Raw genomic sequence first — 26,869 nt, forward strand, 5'->3', positions numbered from 1 at the left:
TTGCACATTGGTTATCAGCCTTTGTGTGCAGCTTCTCACCGATTCTAATTGTATTTGTTTTACTGCAACTGTCCGCAAGAAAATAAATCTGAAGGTGCCATATCCGTGTTTTGATAATAAATTTACTTTAAAGTTTGAGTTGTGAATAAAGACAATCTATACAAATATTGCTTTAGAAGGCATTTAACAAATGTACTGTTAAAACATCTGCACATCCAGTTTAAAAGCTCAGATAACGCTGGGGATAAGCAGCATTGTTTTGAGAGAAGTTTACTTGTTATCAAAGGAAATGAGAGTTAAGATGTTCTTCTTTCTTCAGAGAGAAGGGCACTGTACAGTTGATAAGGCACCCAGGCAGAGGTAGGAGGTTACAGTGGGGGAGGATGAGGAACGGAGTATAGATGCATGCATACGCGGTCACAACCCTCTCCATCTATGACATCGGCTCCGGGCGATTGGGAGACTGTGAGCATAACAAGCTGCTAAAGGATTGACTCGTTTAACTGGAACGCAACTCTGCCCAGAGCCGAAGCTGAAGCGATTCTGCAGATGCTGGAAATCTAGAGCAATACACACCGAACCCTGGAGGAACTTAGCAGACCAGGTAGCACTTATGGAGGGGAATAAACTCGATGTTTTGGACGGAGACCCTTCATCCTGACTGGGGAATGGACAACTGGCATTTCAGGAACAGCTTTTCCTCCGCCAAGAGATATCTGCACAGTCCATAAACCAAAGAGTATTAGGACAACATTTTTGTCTCTTTTTTGCATTATGTATTCCCATAGTAACTTAAAGTATTTTAAATGTCTTGCATTATTGTGCTACCGCAAAACAAGACATCTCATGACTTACGTGACTGATAATAAACCTGACTCAGATCCTTATTTCCTCACGCACTGTGTGATCATAGATTCAGCGAGACACACAGCGTGGAAGCAGGCCCTTTGGCCCAACTCATTGCTGCCAGTCAAAGTGACCATCTAGGCTAGTCCCATTGGCCTACGTTTGGCCCATATTTCTAAACCTTTCCGATCCACGTACCTGTCCTACTGCCTTTTAACTGCTGTATCTGCTGCAACCGCTCACTCAGGCAGTTCGTTCCACATACTGACCACTCGCTGAGTGAATAAGTCCCCTTAAAATCTTTCCCCTTGCACCTTAGTCCGTGCCGTCTGACTCTTAATTCCCCAACCCTGGGAAAAATCTGTATAAACATTTGAATAAACTCTTGTAAACAACCTGCCTGGTTCTTCCAGCATTTTGTGTGTGTTGTTCTGCTCAGATCTGCTCTGTGGTGGTGGTGTTGGGGGAGAGGGGCTATGGGCGGCGTCAGGCAGACCCTTCGAGCTGCACCCACCTATTTAACCCTAGCCCAATCACAGAATAATTTACAACGATCAATTAAGTTATTAACTGGTACGCCTTTGGAATGCGGGACGTAACCAGAGCAGCTGGAAGTACCCTGCGCGGCCGCGCGAATATCTTACAAACTCTTTACAGACAGTGCCGGAATTGAACTCCGAACTCCGACGTCCGGAGCTGTAATAGTGCCGTGCTAACCGCTGCGCTACCGTGGCGCCCCATCTCCAGGCCTGCCCGGGGTTCCAATGGGATTGTAGGCTCTAGGACGGGCGAACTTCTTTAGAACCTGACACAGTCGTTCCAAAATAAGGTGCAAGAGAAAGAGAACACGTCGCACTTCCAACGTGTTCCTAACCATTCAGGGGTATTGTACTCTAATGGTTAGGGTAAAGTTTTCTAGCGCTTGTGATCCGAGGTTCAATTTCCATCGCTACTTGTAAGGAGCTTGTATGTTCTTCCCATGACCGTGTGCGTTCTCTCGGGTTCTACGGTTACCTCCCGCGTTCTAAAGCCATACAGGGCATCAAAAGGTATGGGGTGAAAGCAGGGGAGTAAGGATGACTGGAAGAATTGGATCAGCCCATGACTGAATGGCCTACTTCTGCTCCTATATCTTATGGTTTTCTAGGTTAGGGTTAGTAAGTAGTGGGCATGCGATGGTGACACTTGCGGGCTGCCCCCAGCACACGTTCAGACTGTGTTGGAGATGGGCAGAGTCTGGCATATTTGAGATACAAATGTTATATGATACTTTCAAGGTCAGTCTTGACTGCTGTCTAGGCCTTACTACATGCAGCAATGGACTGCTTCACTTGTTCAGGAGTTTTGAAGGGAATGAAAAGCAGAACATTCTTTATCTTTACCTTTGTCTTCATTTGGAGCACGCCAGCTCTGTACCACAACGCTCGCTGATCTCTGAGGGAGGGCGGGGAAGGTCAGAAGTCCATTATCAAGCCCCTGTTACACAGTGGCTGATTGGCATCAATGAAAAAATCTTTCGCAAGCAAGCAATTAAATGTGGCTGTACATCCGACAGTGCCCCGGTGTTGGAGATTGAGAAGGAAAAATATTAGCGTTATTTGTCACATGTACTGTATTTCGAAACATACAGTGAAATGCATCGATGGTTTCAAGGACCAGAACAGTCTGAGGATGTGCAAATGTCGACAGGCTTACCGCACTAGTGTAGCATGCCCACAACTCACTAACACCAATTTGTACGTCTTTGGAATGTGGGAGGAAACAAGAGCATCCGGAGAAAACCCACACGTTCACGAGGAGAACATACAAAGTCCTTTCAGACAGCGGCAGGAAATGAACTCGGATCGCAGGCGCTGTCCTGTCGTATCACTGCACGGTCGGGCTGAACTCCCGCCGAACTCCATGATGCCACCCCAAGGAGAAGTGGGAGGATGTGTGGTCACTGCCCACCGTTCCCCTCACCTTCGCTCTCAACTCAGTCCGTCCTTGACTTGACCTGCTCAGATAGGGCGCTGAGGAGAAAGGAGGAGGAACCAGGCACCAGGGCCAGCAGGCCGATGAAAAAGGAGATGACCAGGAGGTTGAGGAGCAGGGCAGCCAAGGTCACCCCCAGGGTCCCCGCCAACGAGGGGAGTGGGGCGTTGGCCAGGAGCCAGGTCCGACGGCAGCCCATGTCGGTGATGATGGCCTCCAGCTGGAAGTGGGTGCCGGCCACCGCGCAGATATGGAAAAGCTGGTGACTGTGACCTGTGGAAGAGTGTGGGTGGGTGGGATGGGGGAGGGGAAGAGGTAGAGATAGATAAATGAGGGAGGTATTCTCTTGCGCACACCACTGTTGACCTCGCGGCCATTCAGCCCTCACCTTGGGGACACGGGGACCCAGGATATCTCAATCCCAAGGCTTCCGGTGTTGAGAGGCTCTGGTGTGTTGTCACAGCCGACGTCCGTACATAAGTTCACAACGGAGTCAACAAAGCAATCCACGACCTCTGGCTCTCCCAAACCGTCTCTGTGGCTCCCTTCGGACCCTAAAGCCTCCAGGTCTGTGACATCCTCCCTTCACTACTCCACTCCCTGTCTCTGCGACAACTTCCCGCCTCTACTTCCATTCCTCTCTCTGTGACCCACTCCTGTCCCTACACCCCTCCCCGGCTCTGCAACATCTTCGCTGTTAACACCCTTCCCCTTCTCTTGTAACCTCTTACTTCCCCTACACCCCTCCTCGTCTCTGTAACCCCTTCCCGGCCACCTCACCTCTCCCTATTACTGTAATCGTCCCTGGCCCCAACACCCCACCCCTATTCCCGTAATGCCATATTGTCTCAGTTTCCCCCGCCGTGCCTCCAGCAGCCTGGGCCGCGAGCTCAGGAACTGTCTCCTAATTTCTCGCAGTCCGTTCTCTCATTATTGTCCTTCCTTTTGTGTACTGAGATGGGGAAGTGTCGTGTTTTCAGTGGTCATAGCAATGTAAAATCCGTTGTGTAAACTGTCCCTTAAGGTTATCATAGCCGGGATGGGGAGTAGTGGAGAATGAGCTCCCACTACCTCTTAAATACTCCCAACGGCTCGCGTCTTAAGTAGCCACTGACAACCAAATCCAGCCCCTGGTCTTCCCGTGAGGCTTAGCTACTAAGACCGGCGGAACCATTTCTAATGACAGGAGAAGTGGCAAAGGCGGGCGCCTTAAAACAAGCTGCTTCGGGCAAGTGGAGTTCGTCGGCTATGGTTGACTGCTTTCTAGGAGAAAGAAAACTCTGATTTCAAACCTCCGCTGCCTTGCAACTCTACCCTCTCATGGGAAACCTTCGTGAGTAAACTCCGAGGAAAATGCTGCAGATGGAGACTTTAAGGCAGTCCCACGTCGATTTCAACGCTGACTGGCAACTCCTGCGATATAGCTGGTGCCAAGTTGTATCGGTTTCTGCCATTCCCTTTGGATTCATCAGCTGCAGGGAGTGGAGGAGACTGCTGCACGGGTAAGCGGCTTGCGCTTTGTATCGTCGTGCTCTGGCTTGTGACTTCGACAGCAAAGACGCACCACCTATGGTTGACCTTGACCATATGTGTAAGCGGAAGGAACGGGGAGGTGGGTTACTCTGACTGGAGTAATCAGGCCGGCTCTGTTACACACCCACAGAGAAGTCCGAACCACCTCACCCACGACTCCAGAGCCCACTGCAGGGCATTGAGTGACAGCGCGGCGAGGAGACGGTTGATGGTCTGCCAGGAGTTATTCGGGTTGCGGGGTGGGGGGGGGGGTGGGGCGCAGGCCTCGTCAATAGGACACGGGCAGAACCGTATTGCTCACGGTTTGGGCCCCAACCCCAACGAAAGGAACTCTGCTTTTGAGTGGGTAAAGAACGACCAGTTGGATTCGCCCTGGGATGGGAAAGGTGCGCCTTGAGGATACGTGACCACGGCTCACTGTAGTTTAGAATACAGTTATCACATTCGAAAGTAAGAGAGTGGTTCCCGAAGCCGCTTCTGGGGCTCGGGACACGGAGTTCAGCCTTTGGGGCGGGGGCGTCCCCTGGAAACTTTGTCACTGCAAATCTTTGAGGTGGCTCTCCCAGAGACTTGGGTTCAATCTGGATTTCCGTCTCTCTGTCTGCCCTGTCTGCCTCTCGCGCGTCCTCTGCGCTTGTGTGCGTGTGCGCGTGCGCGCGCGTCTCTGCGTGAGTGTGTGTGTGTGTGTGTGTGTGTGTGTGTGTATGTGTGCACGACCCCGTTGGTTTCCCCTGGGTACTCCGATACGTCCCACGTCGCAGAGACATGCAGGTCGGGCGGGGTTAATCGGCGTAAATTGCGCCGGTGAGTAGGTGAGGGTTAGAATCAGGGGAAGCCCACACGAGACCTGTGGGGGAGAGTGCAATAGGATCGGTGTGGGATGAGAACTCAGTGGACGGAGGTCTGTGACGCTATCCCGCATAGTGAGGGGATGTGGGGTTTGGGAGGGCGGCTACAGTTAACGGAAAGGCTGCAGTCTGAGGAGAATGCCTCCCCCCACCGAGCTGTCTCTAGACCTGCACACACCACCCCTCAGAACCCCGTTTCCAACTCTCTCTCTGCCCTCCGTTGCCGGACACTCACCGATATAATCGAAGCAGCCAGGAGCCAGGCGTTCGGGCAGGTGGGAGGCAAAGAGGAAGAAGGTGAGGAAAGCGAACAGCAAGTGGCAGTAGTGAGTGGGTACGGAGGTGTTGTGGCTGCAGTCCTCACCCCAGCAGAGGAAGAGCTGTGGGAGGGGAGGGAAGAGTGAGAAGGATAGGGAGGTTAGCATTCCACTCTAGGACCCCAACGCAGCCTTCCCAGGAAGGTTAAGTCCCTGAATGAGGAGAGGGAGGTTGTCCACGTAGAATCTTACATCATGGAAATAGCCCCTTCGCACTATCGATTCTAGGTTGACCCTCAGCTACTCATTCACACGGTTCAAACCAAGGCCAGTCCAGGAGATGGAGCGCAGGTTCTCGGCTGCCCACTGGGCGGGTCTCACCGATGTGTTTCCAAATGGTCACTGAAACTCCATATCCCAAACCTCACCGGACATCACTTTCTCCCAGAACATCACCGGGTCATCAGCCCTCCAAAACTCAACCCACCTCACCCGTCCCCGCCCTCCCACACAAATCTCTCCCTTCCCCACATCCAGCAAACCTCGCCACCCATCATCGCTCCAAATTACACCACATCCCACCTCCTCCCAAACCTCACCCCTCCCCAATCCCCAAACCTATCAACTGCCAGCTTGTGCTACTCCCTCCCCTCACACTTTCTTATTCTGTCATAATAAGAATATTATTATAACGGGCCCCTTCCTTTACAGTCCTGGTGAAGAGTCTCGGCTCGAAGCTTCGACTGTTTATTCCCCTCCATAGGTGCTGACTGGCCTGCTGGCTTCTTCCAGTATTTTGTGCGTGTTACTTGGGTGTGTCAGTGTTGGACTTCCCCTCCCTTTCCCTCCACCCACTCATAGAGGTCCTCTTACCCTGTGGAAGAGCGGCAGGTTGTCGAACAGAAAAGGGTAGGTGAAAGCTGTGAGCCGGAAGGTCTTACTGAGTCTGGGCTGCTCGACCTCCAGGAACCTGAGACGCAAACCCACACTCATAGAACATAGAACATGGAACAGTACAGCACAGGAAGAGTCCCGACAGTCCACAATGTTGTGTGGAACTAATTAAGTACGGAATCAAATGGCCAACTAAACTACTCCCTTCTGCCTACACAGTGGTCATATCCTTCCATTTTCCTCACATGCAAGTGCCTAACTAAAGGTCTACCGGATAGATATGACTCAACCAGCACCCCAAGCAACGGATTCCAGGTACCCCCACTCTCTTTGTAAAAACCAGCTTGCCCCTGACATCTCCTTTTAAATTATCCCCTCTCACCTTAAATGCAAGCCCACTGGTATTAGACATTTCCTCACTGGATAAAAAAAGATACTGGCTTTCTACTCTATCTGTGCCTCCCATAATCTTATAAACCTCTATCAGATTTCCCCTCAGCTCCACCACTGGATAGTAAATAACCCAAGTTTACTTAGCCTCTCGTTGTAGCACATGCCCTCTAATTCAGCCAGCATTCTGACAAAACTCTCCAGCACCATTGCCAAAGCCTCCACAAGCTTCCTATAATGGGACGACCAGAACTGTATGCAGTACTCCAGAATCGGCCTAACTAGAGTTTTATAAAGCTGCAACATAACTTATTGACGTCTGAGAGCGCCTGGACTAATTAAGGCAAGCATGCCATATGCCTTCCTAATTACCCTAGTAACCTGTGTTGCCACTTCCAGGGATCTCGGGCCAGGTACATTTTAACCAGGGGAGTGAGGGAATCAATGCAGGGGGGCTGTGATCTGGGATCGAGGTCTGGTTCCCATGATGAGAACCAGATGGATGGCATGCAAAGGAAAAAATGCTCAGTATTTTTTGACAATAATAAACCGATTTACCAATTTAACAGCATCGCCATGGTAAACGTGCCTACCTGGAGTAACAGGAGAGTGTTGTGCAAAGCAGGGAGTTGAAGGCAGCGACGGGGACAAAGCAGGAGTGCAGGGCATTATTAATCCAACTGTCTGCCATTACGTAGGCCCGGTAGGTGATAGCACAGCCTGTGAAACAGAGACAGAGAGCAGCGTTGGTAGCGAGCCAGAACACTTTGTCATACAGCAGGGAAAGAAGGCGAACATCAGTGTACACCAGCCACGGCATGGAAACAAGAAAGCGGGAGAGACAGACAGAGACACAGAGAGTCAGAGAGAGACAGGCGGAGAGACAGAGACACAGAGACAAAGATACAAAGAGACAGAGACACAGAGAGATCGACAGATGGAGACACAGACAGGTAGAGAGACAGACAGAGACACAGAGAAACAGAGGCACAAAGAAACAGACACACAAAGATAGAGAGACACAGAGATAGAGAGACAGAGAAACAGAGACACAGAGACAGAGACAGAGGGAACAGGGACACAGATACGGAGACACAGAGACAGAGAGACAGAGAAACAGAGACACGGTGAAACAGAGACAGAGACGGAGAGACTGATAGACAGATAGATAGATAGATAGATAGAGAGAGAGAGAGAGAGAGAGACAGACAGAAAGACAGACAGACAGGCAGGCAGGCTCTAAAACTACCAAAAACACCAAAAACTACCATGAGATTGATTTTCTCTACTATGAATGCTGCAAGAAAATGAATCTATGGGTATCATTAGGTGACATATATGTATTTTGATAAAAAAAATTACTCCGACCTTTGAGAGATAGAGGCTGAGAAATAGAGGCAGAGGGAGACAGAAACAGAGAGACATAGAGAAAAAGAGACAAAGGGAGGGAGAGAGAGAGGGAGATAGATAGATAGATAGACAGACAGACAGACAGACAGACAGACAGACCGACAGACAGACAAAGAAAGGCGGAAGGAAGAGATTACAGTTTGGCAGTCACAGAGTACACAAACCTACTTTGCATTGGAATAAAGCGAGTTTTTAAAACAGTGTAACTATATCGTAGGACATGGTGTCAGAACAGGCCATATAGGGGTAGGAGTGTGGTAGTTGTAGTGTTACGGAGGTTACTGGCTCTTTATTGTGTTCGGTCTGCAGTCCCTAGCCATTGTCCACTGTCCCCACACTGTCCACTGAAGGAGATTCAGTGGTTTCAGAGCTCCAGAGTAGCCGGGTCAAGCTAACTAAACAGTAGTTCCTCGCTCCTTCATTAAAAAAATTTCGCAGTCAGTGCTAATCATTCAAACATATGGAATATTGATATACTGGCATTAGAGAGAGTCGCGAGAATGGTTCCAGGAACGAAAGGGTTAAGCGTATCAGGAGCGCTTGAATGCCCTGGGTCAGTATTCACTGGAGTTTAGAAGAATGAGGGCGGATCTTGTTGAAACCTATCCGATACTGAAAGCCCGAGACGGAGTCGATGAGGAGAAGACTCGATTAGCTCTAAGGCCCAATTCTGCTCCCATGTTTTTTGGTTTCATGAAAATCAGTTATGGTCTCAGCAGTCAGCGTAGCGGTTAGTGTTAACGCTTTACAGCGACAGCTCTAAGATTGGAGTTCAATTCCTGCCTTTGTCTATCAGGAATTTATACCTTCTCCCCATGACCTCTCCGGGTGCTCCGGTTTCCCTCTTCATTCCAAAGTCGTAAGGGTTTGCAGGTCAATAGGTCACATGGGTGTAATTGGGCGGCACGAAAATGCTGGGCCGGAGGAGTTTGTTACTGTGCTGTATTACTAAATAAATAGATCATCACCTTAGCAACACCCTTCAAACACCTAAACAACGGGCATCAGATCTTGTGGATTTATTGACTCAGAGTCCCATTAATGTTTGCAGTACTGGCTTATCACCACTGCTAATTTCATTTTGACCTGAGCTGTTGCAGTATCTACAGAGTAACGGACACTGCACCATAGCTAAATCCGCCTGAGTTTTGAACGTCTCTGTAAACTGGCAGAGTCTGAAAAGTTGGTACAAAAACAATTCTCTTCGTGAAACATTCTTCTGGTTTGACTCGTAAATGTTCTAAAAACCCAGTCCCGTGAGCGTTACTTAGTGGGAGGCACTGTCATCCTGTAGGCTGCTAATTTATTCAGCCCTGTGCTCAATAACAGTGCTGTGAATCGGGCCTTTATTAGCTGAAACAATGCCCCTGTCTCTCTCAGCAGTCAGAGCCCCTGCAACAGAAAAGCACGCGGGAAGCAACTCGGTAATGGAGCCAGGAACGAGGAAGTGTGGAATTATTATTGATGGGGGGAGAGGGAGGGAGAGAGTGAGCGAGCGAGCGAGAGAGAGAGAGAGAGAGAGAGAGATGACAAAGATAGACGGGGAGGGAAACAGAGTGAAAACGAGGGGAGGGAGAGAGAGATAGACAGTGACAGATCTGAAGTGGAGGGGGAGGGGGATGAGAGTAAGATGGAGGACGGTAAGGAAGAGAGTGAGCGAGGGACTTACACGGGAGAAGGAGGGGGAGAATGGGGGGATGGTAGCGTAGGGTGGGAGTGAGAGAGAGAAGAATACAGATAGTGGGGTGGGAAGAGAGAGAGAAAGGACAGAGATAGTCGGGTAGGGAAAGGCAGAGAGAGAAAAGGAGAATGACATAGAAAGAGGGGAGGGAAAAAGAATGATAGAGTTAAGGGAGAGGCGGAGGAAAGGGTTGAGCGAAAGATGGAGAGACACGGGGAATGGGGAAGAGGCCATTAAAACCGTAAGACAGAGGAGCAGAATTTGGCCATTCAGACCATCGAGTCTATTTCGACGTTTCATCATGGCTGATCCATTTCCCTCTCAACTCCATTCTCCCGCATTCTCCCCGTAACCTTTCGCACACGCCTTGACTTATATGAACCTATCAGCTTCCACCTTAAATACACCCAATGACCTGAACTACACAGCCGCCTGTGGCTTTGAATTCCACATATTCAGCACCCTCTAGCTAAAGAAATTCCTCTTCATGTCCTTTCTAAAAGGTCATACCTCTATTCTGAGGCTGTGCCCTCTGGTCCTAGACTCTCCCACCACAGGAAACATCCTCTCCACACCTATTCTGTATAGTCCTTTGAGCATTCGATAGGTTTCAATGAAATCACCCCTCTATCTTCTAAACTCCAGCGAGTACAGGTCCAGAGCCATCAACCAATGCTCACGTGATGTCGTGGTGAGCGCTGAGAACGACTGAACTCAGGTGCGGAGGAACAACGGACGACTCGGATGTAGAGACGGAACCAGGGCGTTATACATCGGAATTGCAACAGGGCATCGGTGACATAAGTGGGCGACACGGCAAGGCAAATAGTTCTGAACACAAGGACTCCATGACGAGTGTTAAACGGGAGTCTTCATTGTAATCCCAATAAGCGGAAAAGGGCTAGTCATAATTAGCGTGACAAGATTAAACGGAAGCATAAGGGCTTATCGACTCTCGTAAGACCACAATTAGTAAATACAGGTGCCCCATAAACCCAGAAGTCCAACGCTCCACGGTACGACACAGAGGCCCGCAGGGCTCATGACATTTGATAAGCTGTTCATTCCCCGAAATATCCTTGTGAACTGCCTCTGAACCCTCTCCAATGTCAGCACGTCCTTTCTTAGATAAGTGGATCAAAACTGCTCACGTGGCTCAAAACTTCTCACAATACTCCAGGTGAGGCCTCACCAGTGCCTTTTAAAACCCGAGCATTACATCCTTGGTTTCAGAGTCGTAGAGTCAGGGAAAAGTACAGCACGGAAACAATCCCTTCGGCCCATCTAGTCAGTGCCGAACCATTTAAACTGCCTACTACCATTGACCTGCACCGGCACCATAGCCCTCGATACCCCTAACATCCAAAATGATCTTAAACGTTGAAATCGAGCTCGCATGCACCACTTGTGATGGCTGAGCACATCCCACACTCTCACGACCATCTGCATGAAGAAGTTTCTCCTCATATTTCTTTTAAACCTTTCACTTTCACCCTTAACTCAACCTCAGTGGAAAAAGCCTGCGTGCAATTACCCTATCTTTACCTCTCATAATTTGGTATATCACTATCAAATTTCCTCTGAATCTTCTACGCTTCAAGAAATGAAGTCCGAACCTATTCAATCTTTATAACTCAGGTCCCCCAGACCCGGCAAAATTCTTGTAAAATTTCCCTGTACTCTTTCAACCTTACTTACATCTTTTTTGTAGGTAGGTGACCAAAACTGCCCACAATACTCCAAATTAGGTCTCACCAACGTCTTATACAACTTAAACATAACATCCCAAGCCAATATGCCAAAAGCTTTCTTTACGACCCAATCTACCTGCAACACCACTTTCAATGAATTCCGGGATGCCTTTGTTCTACCGCACACCTAAGTAACCTACACTCACTGTGTAAGGCCTACGCTGGTCGGTCCTACCAAAGAACAATGCCTCGCGCTTGTCTGCATTAAATTTCCTCTGACACTTTTCATCTGGCCCAGATCCCGCTCCAGGCTATGGTAGCCTTCCTCGCTGTCCACTACACCCGCAGTCTTGGCGTCATCCACAAGTTTGCCAATCGAGCTAACCACATCATCCAGATCGTTGACGTGGATGACAAACAACAGCGGATCCAGCACCGATCTCTGCGGCACTCCATTAGTCACAGGCCTCCACTCAGAGAGGCAACCATCTACTACTACTCTTTGGCTTCTCATACAAAGCCAATATCTAATCCAATTTACTACCTTAACTTGAATACCGAGTGACTGAACTTTTTTGACCAACCTCTCATGCCAGACCTTGTCAAATGCCTTGCTAAAGTCCATGTAGACATCATCCGCTATCTTGCCTTCAACCAATTTCCTGATAACTTCCTCTAAATACTCTATACGTTTGGTTAGACATGTCCTACCACGCACCATATCTATCCAAATACTTATACATCCGGTCCTTTGGAATACTTTCCAATAACCTTTCCACTACTGATGTTTGGATCATCGGCCTATAGTTTCTTGGCTTCTTTCTTGAACAGCGGAGGACTGGAGGTTTGGCTATCCTCCACCTCATCTGTCGCTGAGGATGATATAAGTATCTCTTCTCGGGTCCCGGCAATTTCTGCACTTGTCTCCCGCAGTCTCCAAGGAACACCTTGTCAGGCCTGTTGATTTATCCACCCCAATTTGCCTCTGGACGGCAAACACCTCCTCCTCTGTAATCTGTAATCTTGAAGTAGTTGCCGCTTTGTCTCATTTTATAGACTCTGTGTTCATCTCCTGAGTAAATGCAGATGCAAAAAAATCTCTTATGACTTCCCCCACTTTTTCGGCTCCACACATAGATTACCATTCTGATCTTCCAGAGGACCATTCTTGTGCCTTGCAGTCCTTTTGCTCTTAACGTATCTGCAGCACCCCTCGGATTCTCTTTCATCTCGTATACTAGGGCATTCACATGCCTTCTTTTCTTTATATTTCAGTCCTTTCGAAACGAATGCGAAATTGTGTTTGCATTCCTCACCACCGCCTCAATCTGCAAATTCACTTTTGGGGAATCCTGCACGAGGACTCCCAAGTCTCTTTGCACCTCGGATTCTTGACTGTTCTCCCTGTTTAGAAAACAGTCTATGTCTTTACTTTTTCAACCGAAGTGCATGACCATACACTGTATTCCATTTGCTCATTATTTTTAATCTGTCTAAGTCCTTCTACTGCCTCCTACTTTCTCAACACTGCCTGCCTCTGCACCTATCTTCGTATAGCCCCCAAACTTCGCATCAAAGCCATCTATTCCGCCTACCAGATTATTGACATACAACTTAAAAAGAAGGGTCCAAGCAATGCCTCTTGTGGAACACCATTTGTCACCCACGATCCATCAGAAAAGCCTCTCTTGCTTCTTGCCAATCAGCCAGTGCTCTAACCATATTAGTATATTTGCAGCAATACAATGGGCTCTTATCTTGTTAAGCAGACACATGTCTGGCACCTTGTCAAAGACCTTTGAAAATCCAAGTACACAACATTCACCGATCTCCTTTATCTATCCCTGCCGGTCATTCCCTTAAAGACTTCCGACAGATTTGTTAGTCTAGATTTTTCCCCAAGTAAACCATTCCGACTTGGCCTACTTTATTATAAACCTCTAAGTATCCCGAAACCACATCCTTAACAGTGGACTCCAGCGTCTTCCCAACCACTAAACTTAGGCTAACTGGCCTAGAATTGCTTTTCTTCTGCCTTTCTCCCTTCTTGAAGAGGATTTGCAATTTTCCAGTCATCTGAAACCATTCCAGAATCTCACGATTCTTGAAACATCATTACTGATGTCTCCACAATCTCTTCAGCTACCTCTTTCAGAACGCTGGGGTGTAGTTCATCAGGTCCAGGTGAATTATTTACCTTCAGATCTTTCAGTTTTCGAGGGAACTTCTCCGCAGCAATGGCAACCATCCTCACCTCTGCCCCATGACACTCTGGACCTCTCGCCGTGCTGCTAGTATCTTCCACAGTGAAGACTGATGCAAAATACTTATTCAGTTCGTCCACAATTTCCTTGTATCCATTACTACCTCTCCAACGTAATTTTCCAGCCGTCCAATGCCCACTCTCGCTTTTACTTTACTCTTTATATATATGAGAAACTTTCGGTGTATAGTACTCTTTGAAATTGTTGGCTTACCTCTCCCCCGTGGTTTTTTTTTTATAGTTGTTTTCTGTTGTTTTTAAAAACTTCCCAATCCGCTAACTTCCAACTGATATTTGCTATATTATATATCTTCTCTTTTGCTTTTATGTTGACGTTAACTTCCCTTGTCAGCCAAAGTTACGTCAAGGGTGTGGAAGCATTGGAAAGGGTACAGAGGAGATTTACCTGGATGCTGCCTGGTTTAGAGAGTATGCATTATGATCAGAGATTAATGGAGCTAGGGCTTTACTCCTTGGAGAGAAGGAGGATGAGAGGACACATGATAGAGGTGTACAAGATAATAAGAGGAATAGATAGAGTGGATAGCCAGCGCCTCTTCCCCAGCGCGCCACTGCTTAATACAAGAGGACATGGCTTTAAGGTAAGAGGTGGGAAGTTCAAGGGGGATATTAGAGGAAGGTTTTTTACTCAGAGAGTGGTTGGTGTGTGGAATGCACTGCCTGAGTCGGTGGTGGAGGCAGATACACTAATGAAGTTTAAGAGACTACTGGACAGGTATATGGAGGAATTTAAGTTGGGGGCTTATATGGGATGCAGGGTTTGAGGGTCGGCAGAACATTGTGGGCCGAAGGGCCTGTACTGTGCTGTACTATTCTATGTTCTATCCTGCCATTAGAATACTTATTTCTGATGTACTATCCTGCGCCTTCCGAATTGTTCCCAGAAACTCCAGGCATTACTGTTCCGCTGTCATTCCTCCACTTTCAATCAGGTTCAGCCAGCTCCTCTCTCATGCCTCTGTAATTCCCCTTACTCTACTGCAATACTGGTACTTCTGACTTTAGGTTCTCCCTCTCAAATTGCAGGGTGAATTCTATCATTCTACCACTGCCTCCTAATGGTTTCTTTACCTTAAGCTCTCTTATCTGATCTGGTTCATTAAACCCAGAATCGCTGATCCCCTAGTATGCTCAACCACAAGCCGTTCTAAAACGCTATCTTGTTGGCATTCTACAATTGCCCTCCCTTGGGATCAACCTGCATATTGAACCAACCCCCACCCCACTACCATGATATTTGTATCAATGCCCTTTTGACATGCCTTTTCTATCTTCGGTTGTAATTTGTAGCCCACATCCTGGCTACTGTTCTGAGGCCTATATATAACTCCCATCAAGTTCATTTTACTCTTGCAGCGTTTTAACTCTACCCACAGGTAATCCCATTTTATGTCATGCCTTTCTAAGGGCGTCCTGCTTTTCAGCGTTCTACCTAGGTCACCAAATTCTCTCTTCAGGCCTTTCCCAATTCCATCTTCTTTCAGCATCAACTCAATGATACCCACAACGTCAAACCCGTAAATCTCCAACTCCGCTGCTAGATCATCTTCTTTAATTGGTATACTTCGTGCATTCAAATATAACACCTTCAGTCCTGCATCCATCCCCCTTCCAATTTTGCCCCCCTCTTTTGCACTGCAAGTCATCTTACCGACTGAAACTTTTTCCTATCACCTCTACATCCTTCCTGACCATCTCACTACGCACTGCATCTACTTGTAAACCCTATCACTCCGGGACCCATCTTCCACCAAATTAGTTTAAACCCTCCCCAAGAGCTCTCCCAAACATGCTCGCAAGGATATTGGTCCTCCTCGAGTTCACGTGTAACCCGTCCCTTTTGTACAAGTCATATTTTCCTCAGAAGAGATACCAATGATCCATAAATCTGAAACTCTGCCCCAGCACCACTTTCTCAGCCCCGCATTCAGCTGCCAAATCATCCCATTCTTACCCTCACTGGTGCGTGGCAAAGTCAGCAGTCCAGCGATTACCACCCCGGAGGTCCCGCTTTCCAGCTTTCTACCTAGCTCTCTAACTTCTCTCTTCATGACCTCCTCGCTTTTCCTACCTATGTCATTGGTGCCTTGATTAAATACATTTTCTTATTTTATTTTCTGACCCCTCACATCACCTCATCCCTCTCATTCTCTGTCACTCCCTCCAGTTTCCAAACCTCCACATCTTCCTCTTGCTCTCCACCCCTTCCTAACTCTGTAACTTCATCCAAGAGTAGAGGACAAGGGTGGGGCCTGATAGCCTGAACAGATTATAAAACCATAATATATAGAGCGGAATTGGGCCATTCAGCCCATCGAGTCCGTTCCACCATCCCATCATTGCCGATTTATCATTTTTCTCAATCCCATTCTCCTGCCTTCTCCCAGTAACCTGAGACACCCTGACTAATCAAGAACATGTCAACCTCCGCTTTACCAATGACCTGGCCTCCACGGCCATCTGTGGCAATGAATTCCACAGACTCTCTACCCTCTGGCTAAATAAATTCCTCCTGATCTCTGTTCTAAGTGAAAGTTCTTGTATTCTGGGGCTGTGTACCCCGGTTCTATACTCCCCCCACTATAGGAAGCATGCTCTCACGACCATTCATTTGAGGTCTGACAATAGTTGTTATGTTTCATTGAAGTCCTCCCCAGCCACACACCCCATTCTTCTAAACTTCAATTAGTGTAGGCGCAGAGCCATAAAATGCTCCTCGTACACTAACCCTTTCATTCCCAGAACAATTCCCGTGAACCTACTCGACTTTCTGAAATCGGTGTACAGAAGGGCGCAGCGGACAGAACTGGATGAGAGTCAGAAGCAGGAGGAGGCCGCTCTCCCCTTCGGAGTTTGCTCCACCATTCAGTAAGATCATGTGCACTCTCTCCAGTCTTTGCTCCACCTTCCCTACCCCCTCAACTCCCTGTTGTTCGTCAGATTTAATGCTGGAAAAGCTCAGCAGGTCAGACAGCGGCGGTGGAGAGTGAAGCAGTACATACTTAGTCCCTGAGACCCTTCATTAGACTGGGCTGTGTTGATAGACAGAGGGAATTTGCGTGATGAGGGGTGGGGTTCATGTACTTCCTCGAAAATGTTGTCGGAACCGCATGCAAAAATGCAGCTACCCCCCCCCCCCCGACATTTTCTTTTCTCCTCTCTCCAGTGGGGCAGAAGATACAAGAACCTGAAAGCACACACCACAAAACTCAAGGACAGCTTGTATCCCACTGCTATAAGACACAAGAGAATCTGCAGATGCTGGAGCTCTAGAGTAACACACACAAAATAAAGGGTCAACATTTCGGGCAGAGACCCTTCGCCTGTGCTCATGAAGGGTCTTGACCTGAAACGTCGACTGTTTATTTCTTTCCATCGATGCTACCTGACCTGCTGAGTTCCTCCAGAAATTTGCGCGTGTTCAGCTGCTTTAAGACTGTTGAATGGATCTCTTGTACGATAAGATGGACTCTTGACCACACAATCTAACTCGTTGTGACCTGGCACTTCATCGTTTATCTGCACTGCCCTCTTTCAATAACTGTTACACTTTATTCTGCCGTTGTGTGACCGAGTCTAGATCAGTGCACTCTATAATGATCTAATCTATACGAACAATATGCAAGGCATATCTTCGTACATGTGACGATATCAATAAATATCTTGTGCCAGGGTGTCCCTGGGGAAGGAGTACACGATATCCACAGGTCCAAAGGGGGATTTAGAACATAGAACAGTGCAGTCAGTGGATGACTTTCGGACTACGATGTTGTTCTGACCTTTTAATCTACTCCAAGATCAATCTACCCCTTCCCTCCCACATATTCCTCAAATGTCCCTAATATATCTGCCTCCACCACCACTCCTGACATGCTACCTATTCTTGGTAAATCTCCTTTACATCCTCTCTAAAGATTCCGCATCCTTTCTATCATGTGGCGATAGAACTAACCACAATGAGAGCGCAGATGAAGTAGACAGTTTATGAACCATAGCCCGTACGTCTTTGGAGTGTGGGAGGAGGTCGGAGCAACCCGTAGAAACTCACGTTGTCACGGGGAGAACGTACAAAGTCCTTACAGACAGCGGGGATTGAACCCCGTTCTCTGGCGCTGTAAAACATTACGCTAGCTCCTACGCTACGGTGTTATACAGTACAGAGGGAGATGGGATATGAGGACGTACCCAGGCTGTATAGGCTGAGGGCTCCATAGTCGAAGAAGTAACATACGTGCCGTGCGTGAGCAGACATGGTGCTGAAAGTGTGGGCACAGCTGGAGGTGAAAGGGTAGAGGCAGCTGACGCACAGGTAGACGAGAAGGGGCCAGGCATACGGCTCGTTGCAGAAGTCCACGGAGTGCCACAGCACTAGCAGCCGCCACAGAAAGTACCTGCCAGAGACAAGAATTAGAGGTCAACGTGAGCTGGCGGGACAGGAAAGGGGACTCGGTTGAACGCACAGTCCCGAGGTACCAACGGACGATCCCCCCCCCCCCCCCAACCACACACCTTTCACCGAATTAAGGCAGGGAGCGCCGAGATACTCAGCAGGTCAATTAGTGTCTGCAGGGGAGAGAGCGAGCCGACATTTCACCCTCTAGCAGCGGCTTCAGCCTATGCGTCTCTTTGCAAAACCATGGGATCGGGCTGTGCCTAGCAATGTAGAATGAGCCACAATCCCGTGACTTATGTTCTATGCTGGTCTCTCTCCCTTCTGTTTTTCTCCACTCCTCCATGTCCCTCGCTCCTCTGTGTTCCTCCGCCTTTACACCAACCTCTGCTTTCCAGTTCAGTCACCATGGGGTTGAAAGCACCATGGGTCTCTGGGAAGTCTTTCTTCCACCAACATAGAAAACTTTCAAAATTCCCTCTGTCGTTTTCAGGTCCATTGTGGAACTTGGTTCCACTAACCTCAGTAATCCTGTTCTAAATCGTGTAATCTCTCTTCACACCTGTATCCCGCGACCGTGTCACTCCTCACGACCTGTGTTCCCTCCTTCGACCTGTGTGACTTCTTCTGATATATATTTACTCCTCTCTGACCTGTGTAACCTCCGCTTCCCTACATGACGTCGTCGAACTCTGGAACACACCTAGACCCCAGTATAACCTCTCTAACCTCAGTATAATCTCATCCTACTATTGTAAACCTCTCCCTGAGCCCTGTAACCCCCTTTGACCACTGTAACCTCCTCCGACCTCAGTAAAACCTCTTCTATCCTCTAATTCCTCCCGACCCTGGAATCTCCTCCGACCTCTGTAAACCCTTCTGATATAAGTGTAACTCCCTTTGACCTGAGGATAACCCACTGACGTCAATGTAACCTCCTCAGATCTGTGTACCCTCCTCATCCTACACACTCTCCAATATCTCTGTAACCTCTGCCGGCCTCTTCATTCTCTGCTCGCCCTCCATTTCTAGCCTCCTGCTCTTCTTTACCTCTCAATGTATGAATCGTTGACAGTTAATTTCCCACCTGACCTGCTGAGTTCCTCCAGCATTGTGTGTGTGTGTGTGTGTGTGTGTGTGTGTGTGTGTGTGTGAAACATAACATAAGAACTAGGAGCCGGAGTAGGCCACCTGGCTCGTCGGGCCTGCTCCGCCATTCAATAAAATCATGGCTGATCCGACCATGGTCTTATCTCCATCTACCCGCCTTTTCCCCAGAACCTTTAATTCCCTTTACTGTACAAAACTCTATCCAAAGTTGACTTTAATATATTTCTGAGGTAGCCTCCATTGCATTGTTAGAACTTTCATCCTCTTATACACATAGCCCTTCCCGTAAAGGAAGTCCTTCTGTTAAAATCACTGCTGTACCTGTACCTGCACATTTTGTTCATGTTCTCAGTCCATACGGCCATAAAGCACAGCAGCACTGAAACACACACAACATGTTGGATGTACTCAGCAAGTTAGGCAGTATCCATGGAAAGAGTAAGGAGTCGACGATTCGGGCCGAGACTCTCCTTCAGTCCAGGACATTTCCATAGATGCTGGCTGAGCTGCTGAACTCTTCCAGCATTTTGTGTGCGCTGTTTTGGATTTCCAGCATCTGTAGACTATCTGGTGTTTGCGAATTATCATTCTGCTCATCGAACTGCATCGAGGTAACAACCCTCCACACCCCTCCTATCCATGTATGTAGTTATGCAAACCTCTCTCAAGTCTTAAAATCAGACTCAAGCTCACCACTTCCGCTGGCATCTCATTCTACACTCACGCCACTCTCTGAGTGGAGAAGCTCCCCCTCAGGTTCCCCTTAGGTATTTCATCTTTCACCCTTAACCCATGCCCCCCAGTTCTAGTCTCACCCAACTTCAGGGGTAAAAGCTTACTTTCATTGGCCGTATCTATATCCCTCGTCATTTTGAATGACTCTATCAAATCTCCCCCCATTCTCCTGCGCTGCAGGGAGTAAAGTTCTAACTTCTTCTAGTTTAATAACAAATGGCCTTTCACTCCTAACACTTTCCCACTTTGTAAAGGAACCTCAGCCATTCATCAATCCCACCGCCCCTTTGCAGGCAGGTTGGGCTCTCCTCAAAACTTGCGAATCTACTTATCGCCGGTGGGATGAAGCAGGGAAGGAGAAGAGAATGCGAGCACGGAGCAGAGGGGCCCTGAGCCTCTGAGCTGTTGCTGCCTGCGGTATCTCCCCCGACTGCCATGATTGGCTCTGACACGTACCAGGTGGGGAGGAAATGGGTCCAGATGTTGAGCGTCTCGTTCGTCATTTGGAAGGTGCTAAGGAGGCAGTCCTTGGCAGAGCTCTGTGGGTTACGGTAGCCGCTCACAATTCCATCCTCTCGGAAAACCTGGGGAGGTGGGTGAGGTGGCAGCACAGAGAAGACAAAGTTATGGCAGTCCAAAATTTCCCCAGAACCCCTCGCACTGGAAATCCCCGAAGCTCCCCACAGCCCAGGAAGCGCTAGACACGGGATTGGCTAATTTATGCACAGCACGATCCCACAGATAGCAACGCGACTCTTCGTAAGTGCTCTAGTGAAGACTACAGGATGAATATTGGGCCCAAACTTTTGATTTACCACCATTGCTCACTCTAACCCTTCCAACAGGTTGATGGGAGAATGGTTCTAAAATAAAATCAAACTTCGCAAGTCCCAAAGTACAGCACTCCTTCCTCTCCGCAACCACGGTGTGACACTCCCTCAGTATCTCCTCTCCCACAACGTTCCCTTCCCCCAGTATAGCTTAACGCCAGTAGTTCAAGACTGAGACTTAAAATCTCAAAGTTGAACAAACTAACGCCCTTCGGACTGAATGTTGGTCAGCAGAACGTGGCAGACACAGACCACTGGAATATGCTCAGGATAAGAAATATTTGTGATATCTTTTTCTGTGTTTTGTGTTTGTTTTTGTTATTCACAACTGAAGTGTTACGTATTAATGTCTGGTGAATGTGTGTGGTTGTGAGCAAATATGTGTACAGATGTGTGTATGAGCGAGAGCGGGAAGTGGGGGGGGGGAGAGAGAGAGAGAGACGGGGGGGGGGGGGCGGGGGAAGGTTATCTAGTGACTCGCTGACAGACCTAACAGACTGACTTTGGAAACCTGCTGTCTGCTGTGAGGAGACTCCAGGTGGTGAGTGCCAGAATCTAAACTGTGAATTGGCAAAAAATGAATGGGGAACATTGATAAAGCAATTTAACAATTGAACTAAAAATGTATCCAAAGATATGTGGACAAGTTTAACAGAAGAAGTAAATTGAATACAGAATATTGTTTTGGAGTTACAGAACTCAGAAACGGGCCCTTCGGCCCATAATGTATATGCCGACCATACCATATCCATCTACACTCGTCCCCTTACCAGTACTTGATCTTTAGCCTTCTAGGCCTCACAAATTCTAATCCTTGTCTGACGAAGGGTCTCGGATCGAAACGTCGACTGTACCTCTTCCTATAGATGCTGCCTGGCCTGCTGCGTTCACCAGCATTTTTTATGCGTGATCCTTGCCTTGATCTACTTTGATTGACGCATTGAAATCAATGTGTGGGTTAACTCTCTGTATTAGAGATTTTTTTTAGAGCAGATACCCGTTACCTTGGACTTACTTTGGGTACTTGGTGATTGCTTAATAAGTGGGGCAACTTAACAGTTAACATCTTGGAGTCCTGTGTCCATACACAAAACCTGTACCAGAGGATCACCGAAGTTGTCGGGTGCCTCACCTCACCTTCTCTTCCTCAGCTCCATTGCTGCCCTGTGGAATTCACAGCAGAGATAGGTTAGAACAAAGGACGAGAGCGTGAAGTCCCAAACAGTAAATCAAGCACACTCATACACGCAGTATCTCCAACAACGATCATGGAGCAGGATTGGGATATGGCATCACGCAACGTTGGATCTTGAGAGAGAGAGAGGGCTTCCAGTAATACCATGGGCTCTTAACTTGGCAAGCAGCCTCATGCATGGCACCTTGTCAAAGGCCTTCTGAAAGTCTAAATATACAAGATCCACTGCAGCCCATTTATTTATCCTACTTGTAATCTCCTTAAAGAATTCCAACAGGTTCGTCAGGCAAGATTTTTCCTTAAGGAAATCATGCCGACTTTGTCCTATCTTGTCCCGCATCTCCAAGGACTCCATAACCTCATCCTTAACATTTGACTCCAACATCTTCTCAACTACTGAGGTCAGGCTAACTCGCCTATAATTTCCTTTCTGCTGCTTTCCTCTTTCCTTAAAGACCGCAGTGAAGTTTGCAATGTTCCACTTCCCCGGCAGCATGCCAGATTTCAATGATTTTTGAAAGATCATTTCTAATGCCTCCATAATGTCTACCGCTACCTCTTTCAGAACCCTAGGGTGCAGTTCATCTGGCCCTGGGTACTTATATACTCTTAGGTCTTTCAGCTTTTTGAGCACCTTCTCCTTTGTAATAGTAATTGCACTCACTTCTCGTCGCTACACCTTTCAACAGCTAGCACACTGCTAGTGTCTTCCACAGTGAAGACTGATGCAAAATACTCATTTAGTTCATCTACTATTCTTTCTCTAGCCTCATTTTCCCATGGGTCCTATATCCACTCTCATCTCTTTCTTTTTTTAAATACTTGAAAAAGGCTTTTACTATCCACTTCCATATTGTTTGCTGGCTTGCTTACATATTTCATTTTTTCCCACCTCATGATTCTTTTAGTTGCCCTCTGTGGGTTTTTAAAAGCTTCACAATCCTCTGTCTTCCCACTAATATTTGCTTTGTTATATGCTCTGTCTTTTACTTTTACAATAGTTTTGACTTCCCTTGTCATCCACGGTTGTACTATTTTCCCATTTGACTATTTCCTTGTTGTTGGCATACATCTATCCTACAACTTCCTCATTTTCCCCAGAATCTCAGCCATTGCTGCCCTGCTGGCATTCCTGCCGGCATCTCCTTCCAACTTCCTTCGGTCAACTCCTCTCTCATACCATTGAAATTTCCTTTACTCCACTGAAATAGTGTTCCGTCAGACCTTACTTTCTACCTATCAAATTTTAAGTTGAATTCAATTATATTGTGATATCTGTCTTCTAAGGATTCCTTTACCTTAAGCTCCCTTTTCACCTCCAGTTCATTACATAACACCCAATCCAGGAAAGCTAATCTCTTCGAAGGCTCAACAGCAAACCGCTCTAAAACGCCATCTCCTATGCATGCAACAAACTCTCTTTCTTGAGAACCATTACCAACTTGATTTTCCCAATCGATGTGCATATTGAAGTCTCTCACGGTTATTACTTTTGACACGCCTTTTCGATTTCTCCTTGTAATCTGTGGTCCACATCCCAGCTAATGTTGGGAGGCCTTGTATATAACTGCCATTAGGGTCCTTTTGCCCTTACAGTTACGTAACACATCCCACAATGATTCAACAACTTCCGATCCTATGCCACATCTTTCTACTGATTTGATGCCATTCTTTACAAGTGGAAGCACAACACCTCCTCTGCCTACTTTCCTATCCCTCCGATACACATGTAACCTTGAACATTCAGCTCCCAACTACAACATTCTTTCAGCCACGATTTCAGTGATAACCTCAACATCATACCTGACAATCTGTGATCGTGCAACAGGATCATCCACCTTATTTCTTATCCTCCGTGCATTGTGCCCCAGTGACTCCGTGTGTTAGATCTGGATATTTCAATACAATTTACTATATGCCTACAACTCACCAGAGGCTGCTGGCTAATTAGGCGAACATTATTTTTATCAAAATAAACTTTACCTGTAAAGAAAAAATACAAGAATAATCCGGCCAATACCTTTTCATTCTTACGTTCCTAATCAATGTTTTAAGTACTGTTCTATTTCATTCCTTTAATACCAATTGGACTGTGGGCATTTATGTGGCCCCCTGGGGGTGGTATACTACTGAAAAAGTGAGATGCTTACGCATCCAGTCCGGGCCTTCTCTCCAGTGACGGAAGAACCCTACAGTGCGCTCCTCCCTTTCCGAGCTCTTGTAGTAACTGCTCCAACTTCAGTGCGTCACTTAGCACGTACCCGTGCAACCCGGAATGCACCAGCCCATTGTCCCTGATTTACTGGAACTGAGTTAATTTCATGGGGGCATTTGAACACCAGCGATATCTTTCTGGATCCTTGGTGACAGTCTGGATGAAGCAAGAATGTCAGATTTACTCCTGATTCATCAGTAAACTAGGTGTGATCTACGCGAGGCAACCATGGATACTAGTTTTAAACGTGTTCAGACTTATTTATTTCAGTAAGTTTTAAATCCACAGCTGACCAGAGGGGATTCGAACTCTCGTCTTCGGGGCAGCGGCCGGGCCTGGTAGCTCTCAGGAACAGATCTAATCACGTGGCACTCTCTTGGTTTCATCTGACAATCTGGACCACCCCTCCGATAGCCTGCTCCAATCATTCCCATCCCGCTGCCATCAGGACGACCGCATGTTCCCACCTCCGAAATCACCGGATCTCCCCATCTCCTCCCGCCACGCCCCTCCTGACAAACTTCAACCATCCCCTGCCCTCATACCTCCTGACGCCTGTCACTACAAGAACTTTATCTCCTGTTCCACTTAGGGTAAAGTTTGAAAGCAGCAAGTTTCCAACGGCGAAGTCCCTACTGGATATTTTAAGTAAATTTTTCGCAGGGAAAGAGAACATATTGCACCCGCGCAGTCAGCTTCTTTCTCGCGCAAACAGTTTCAGCGGTTAAACGTTTCCGCTGAGTCGTACACTTCAGGGAAACGGTCTGAAAAGGGCTCAACGGGGTCTCACCGGTATGCAGAACGGGGAGTCACCTCCTCCTATTCGGGACTACTCGTCCCGCGGGGATCGTGGCGTTTCATGGTGCCTGTTGGGAACGGCTTTACGGATCAAACTGGCCAACTGTCCGCTCACCGCGTCTGTGTCATTGGGAATCAGTCGCCGCCTTCTGGAAGAGGGCTGATTGGAGGAAATGTAAAGACGGGGCCCCTTGTTTTCCTAGGAGCTGCCGGAAAAGAAAACAGCCGCTTAAAGGGGCAGTGTCCCTCCTCCATCCCTGTCGCTGCAAACGACAGGATTGACTGCTGCGGTTTCAGGGGACAACTAGCACTTCTTTAGAAATCCAGTCGCCAGAATTTTAAAGGGTCTGTCCACTCTGTCTGTATTCTAACCCGATTCAACAGTACCGTGTTGCCACTCCGGGAAACCTCCCTTTCCCATTAAAGGGGCAGGGTCTTCTTTCATCTGGTTCCTCATACTCCGGTGGATGGCCTCCTGCAAAGGGACAACGACCTACCACAATCGCCCAGCTAGCGATTGAAGAGAGATCCGAAGCAACTCACAAAGGAACTGGAGCAACTCAACGGGTCAGGCAGTATCTGTGGAGGAAAGTGGACAGTGCAAATTTCTTGTCGATACCCTTTATCTGTGCTACCAATGAAGACAGATCGTCCCCGAAATATACAGCCCCCAGTTCCCCACGTGAACATGATCTTATTACACGAAATAAAGGTGTTGTTAAAATATTGGTAACAGTATTAGTTTATTATTGTGACATGTACCAAGATATCGTTGAAAGCTTGACCTGTGTACTCTTTAGACAGATCAAATCACTACACAATGCACTAAGGTAGTACGAGGTACAATTACAATGTGGAATAAAGTGTAGCAGCTACAGAGAAAGCGCAGTGCGGGTAGACAATGAAGTACAAATAATATCCGGAAAGCCAGAAGTCCATCCACACAAGAGGTCCGCACAGGAGTCTCATAACAGTGGATAGAAGCTGCCCTTGGGCCTGGTGGTACGTGCTTGCATGGCTTTTGTATCTTCCGCCCGTTGGGAGAGTGAAGAAGAGAGAATGTCCGGGGTGGGTGGGGTCTTTCATTATGTTTACTGAGGGTGGTTTCCGTGGTATTCTGAGCTCTGTTCACAATTCTCTACAGTTTCTCCTGGCTCTAGTTATGGCGTCCGCCATAGACCTGTTTCGGCGGTAGGTGAATTGCAGCCGGTGGAGATTGTCCAGAAAGCTGGGGTGGATACGGGCCATGAAGAGGCTGGCGGAACTTTTCATGATGCCGGATGTCAAAGCCGCAGTTGTGGTGGTCTTTAAGGCACGTCATTTTAAGTACTTAAGTACTGGAATGATAGTGGTTACTTAAAGGAGGAGGGAACTAAACCAATGCAGGGAGAGGTTGAAGTTTCCTGTCATTTGATCCCTATAGAATCTAACGTCATGGCGAAATACACAATCCGGGTCCAGTTCAATCAGTATGAACTAGAAAGAGCTTAAAAGGATGTTGTATTGATTTGAGGACACGAGTTACAGGGGAAGTTTGAGTAGGGTAGGACAGTTCTCTGGAATGTTAGAAATTGAAAAGTGACCTGACAGGTATATAAGATCATGAGCGGCGAAGGCAAGGCGAAAACACGCCGTCTTTTTTCCACCTAACGGGCGCTAAGAAGAGGACATAGGTTTAAGATCAGATGCGAGAGATTTAAAACGAGAATCAGGGATGCTTTTTCACGCAAAGGGTGCTGCGTATTTTAAAGGAGCTGCCAGAAACTGTGTCGAGGCGAGTACATTAAC

The 26,869-nt window shown here is 47.6% G+C and overlaps 1 protein-coding gene across 4 annotated transcripts; it reads right to left on the bottom strand.

Moving 5' to 3' along the window:
• Nucleotides 1–625: 625 nt before the first annotated feature.
• On the bottom strand, nucleotides 626–25,222 carry paqr6 (progestin and adipoQ receptor family member VI). 4 transcript variants are annotated; one of them, XM_072283679.1, is made up of 9 exons: nucleotides 25,074–25,222; nucleotides 21,889–22,037; nucleotides 20,500–20,627; nucleotides 17,994–18,199; nucleotides 7,336–7,462; nucleotides 6,332–6,428; nucleotides 5,437–5,581; nucleotides 2,809–3,093; nucleotides 634–716 (listed from the first exon to the last, which is right to left on the bottom strand). In XM_072283679.1, the coding sequence occupies exons 2-8, from the start codon at nucleotides 21,937–21,939 to the stop codon at nucleotides 2,822–2,824; spliced, it is 1,026 nt and encodes a 341-aa protein (XP_072139780.1). In that variant the 5' UTR covers nucleotides 21,940–22,037; nucleotides 25,074–25,222; the 3' UTR covers nucleotides 634–716; nucleotides 2,809–2,821. The 4 variants fall into 4 exon arrangements, with proteins under 4 accessions (XP_072139791.1, XP_072139762.1, XP_072139771.1 ...); XM_072283690.1 differs by having other exon boundaries at nucleotides 626–3,093; nucleotides 22,006–22,037; XM_072283661.1 differs by having other exon boundaries at nucleotides 626–3,093.
• Between the last annotated feature and the right edge of the window lie 1,647 nt (nucleotides 25,223–26,869).

The sequence above is a fragment of the Mobula birostris genome, chromosome 2, assembly GCF_030028105.1.
Source record: "Mobula birostris isolate sMobBir1 chromosome 2, sMobBir1.hap1, whole genome shotgun sequence".
Classification (NCBI taxonomy): domain Eukaryota; kingdom Metazoa; phylum Chordata; class Chondrichthyes; order Myliobatiformes; family Myliobatidae; genus Mobula; species Mobula birostris.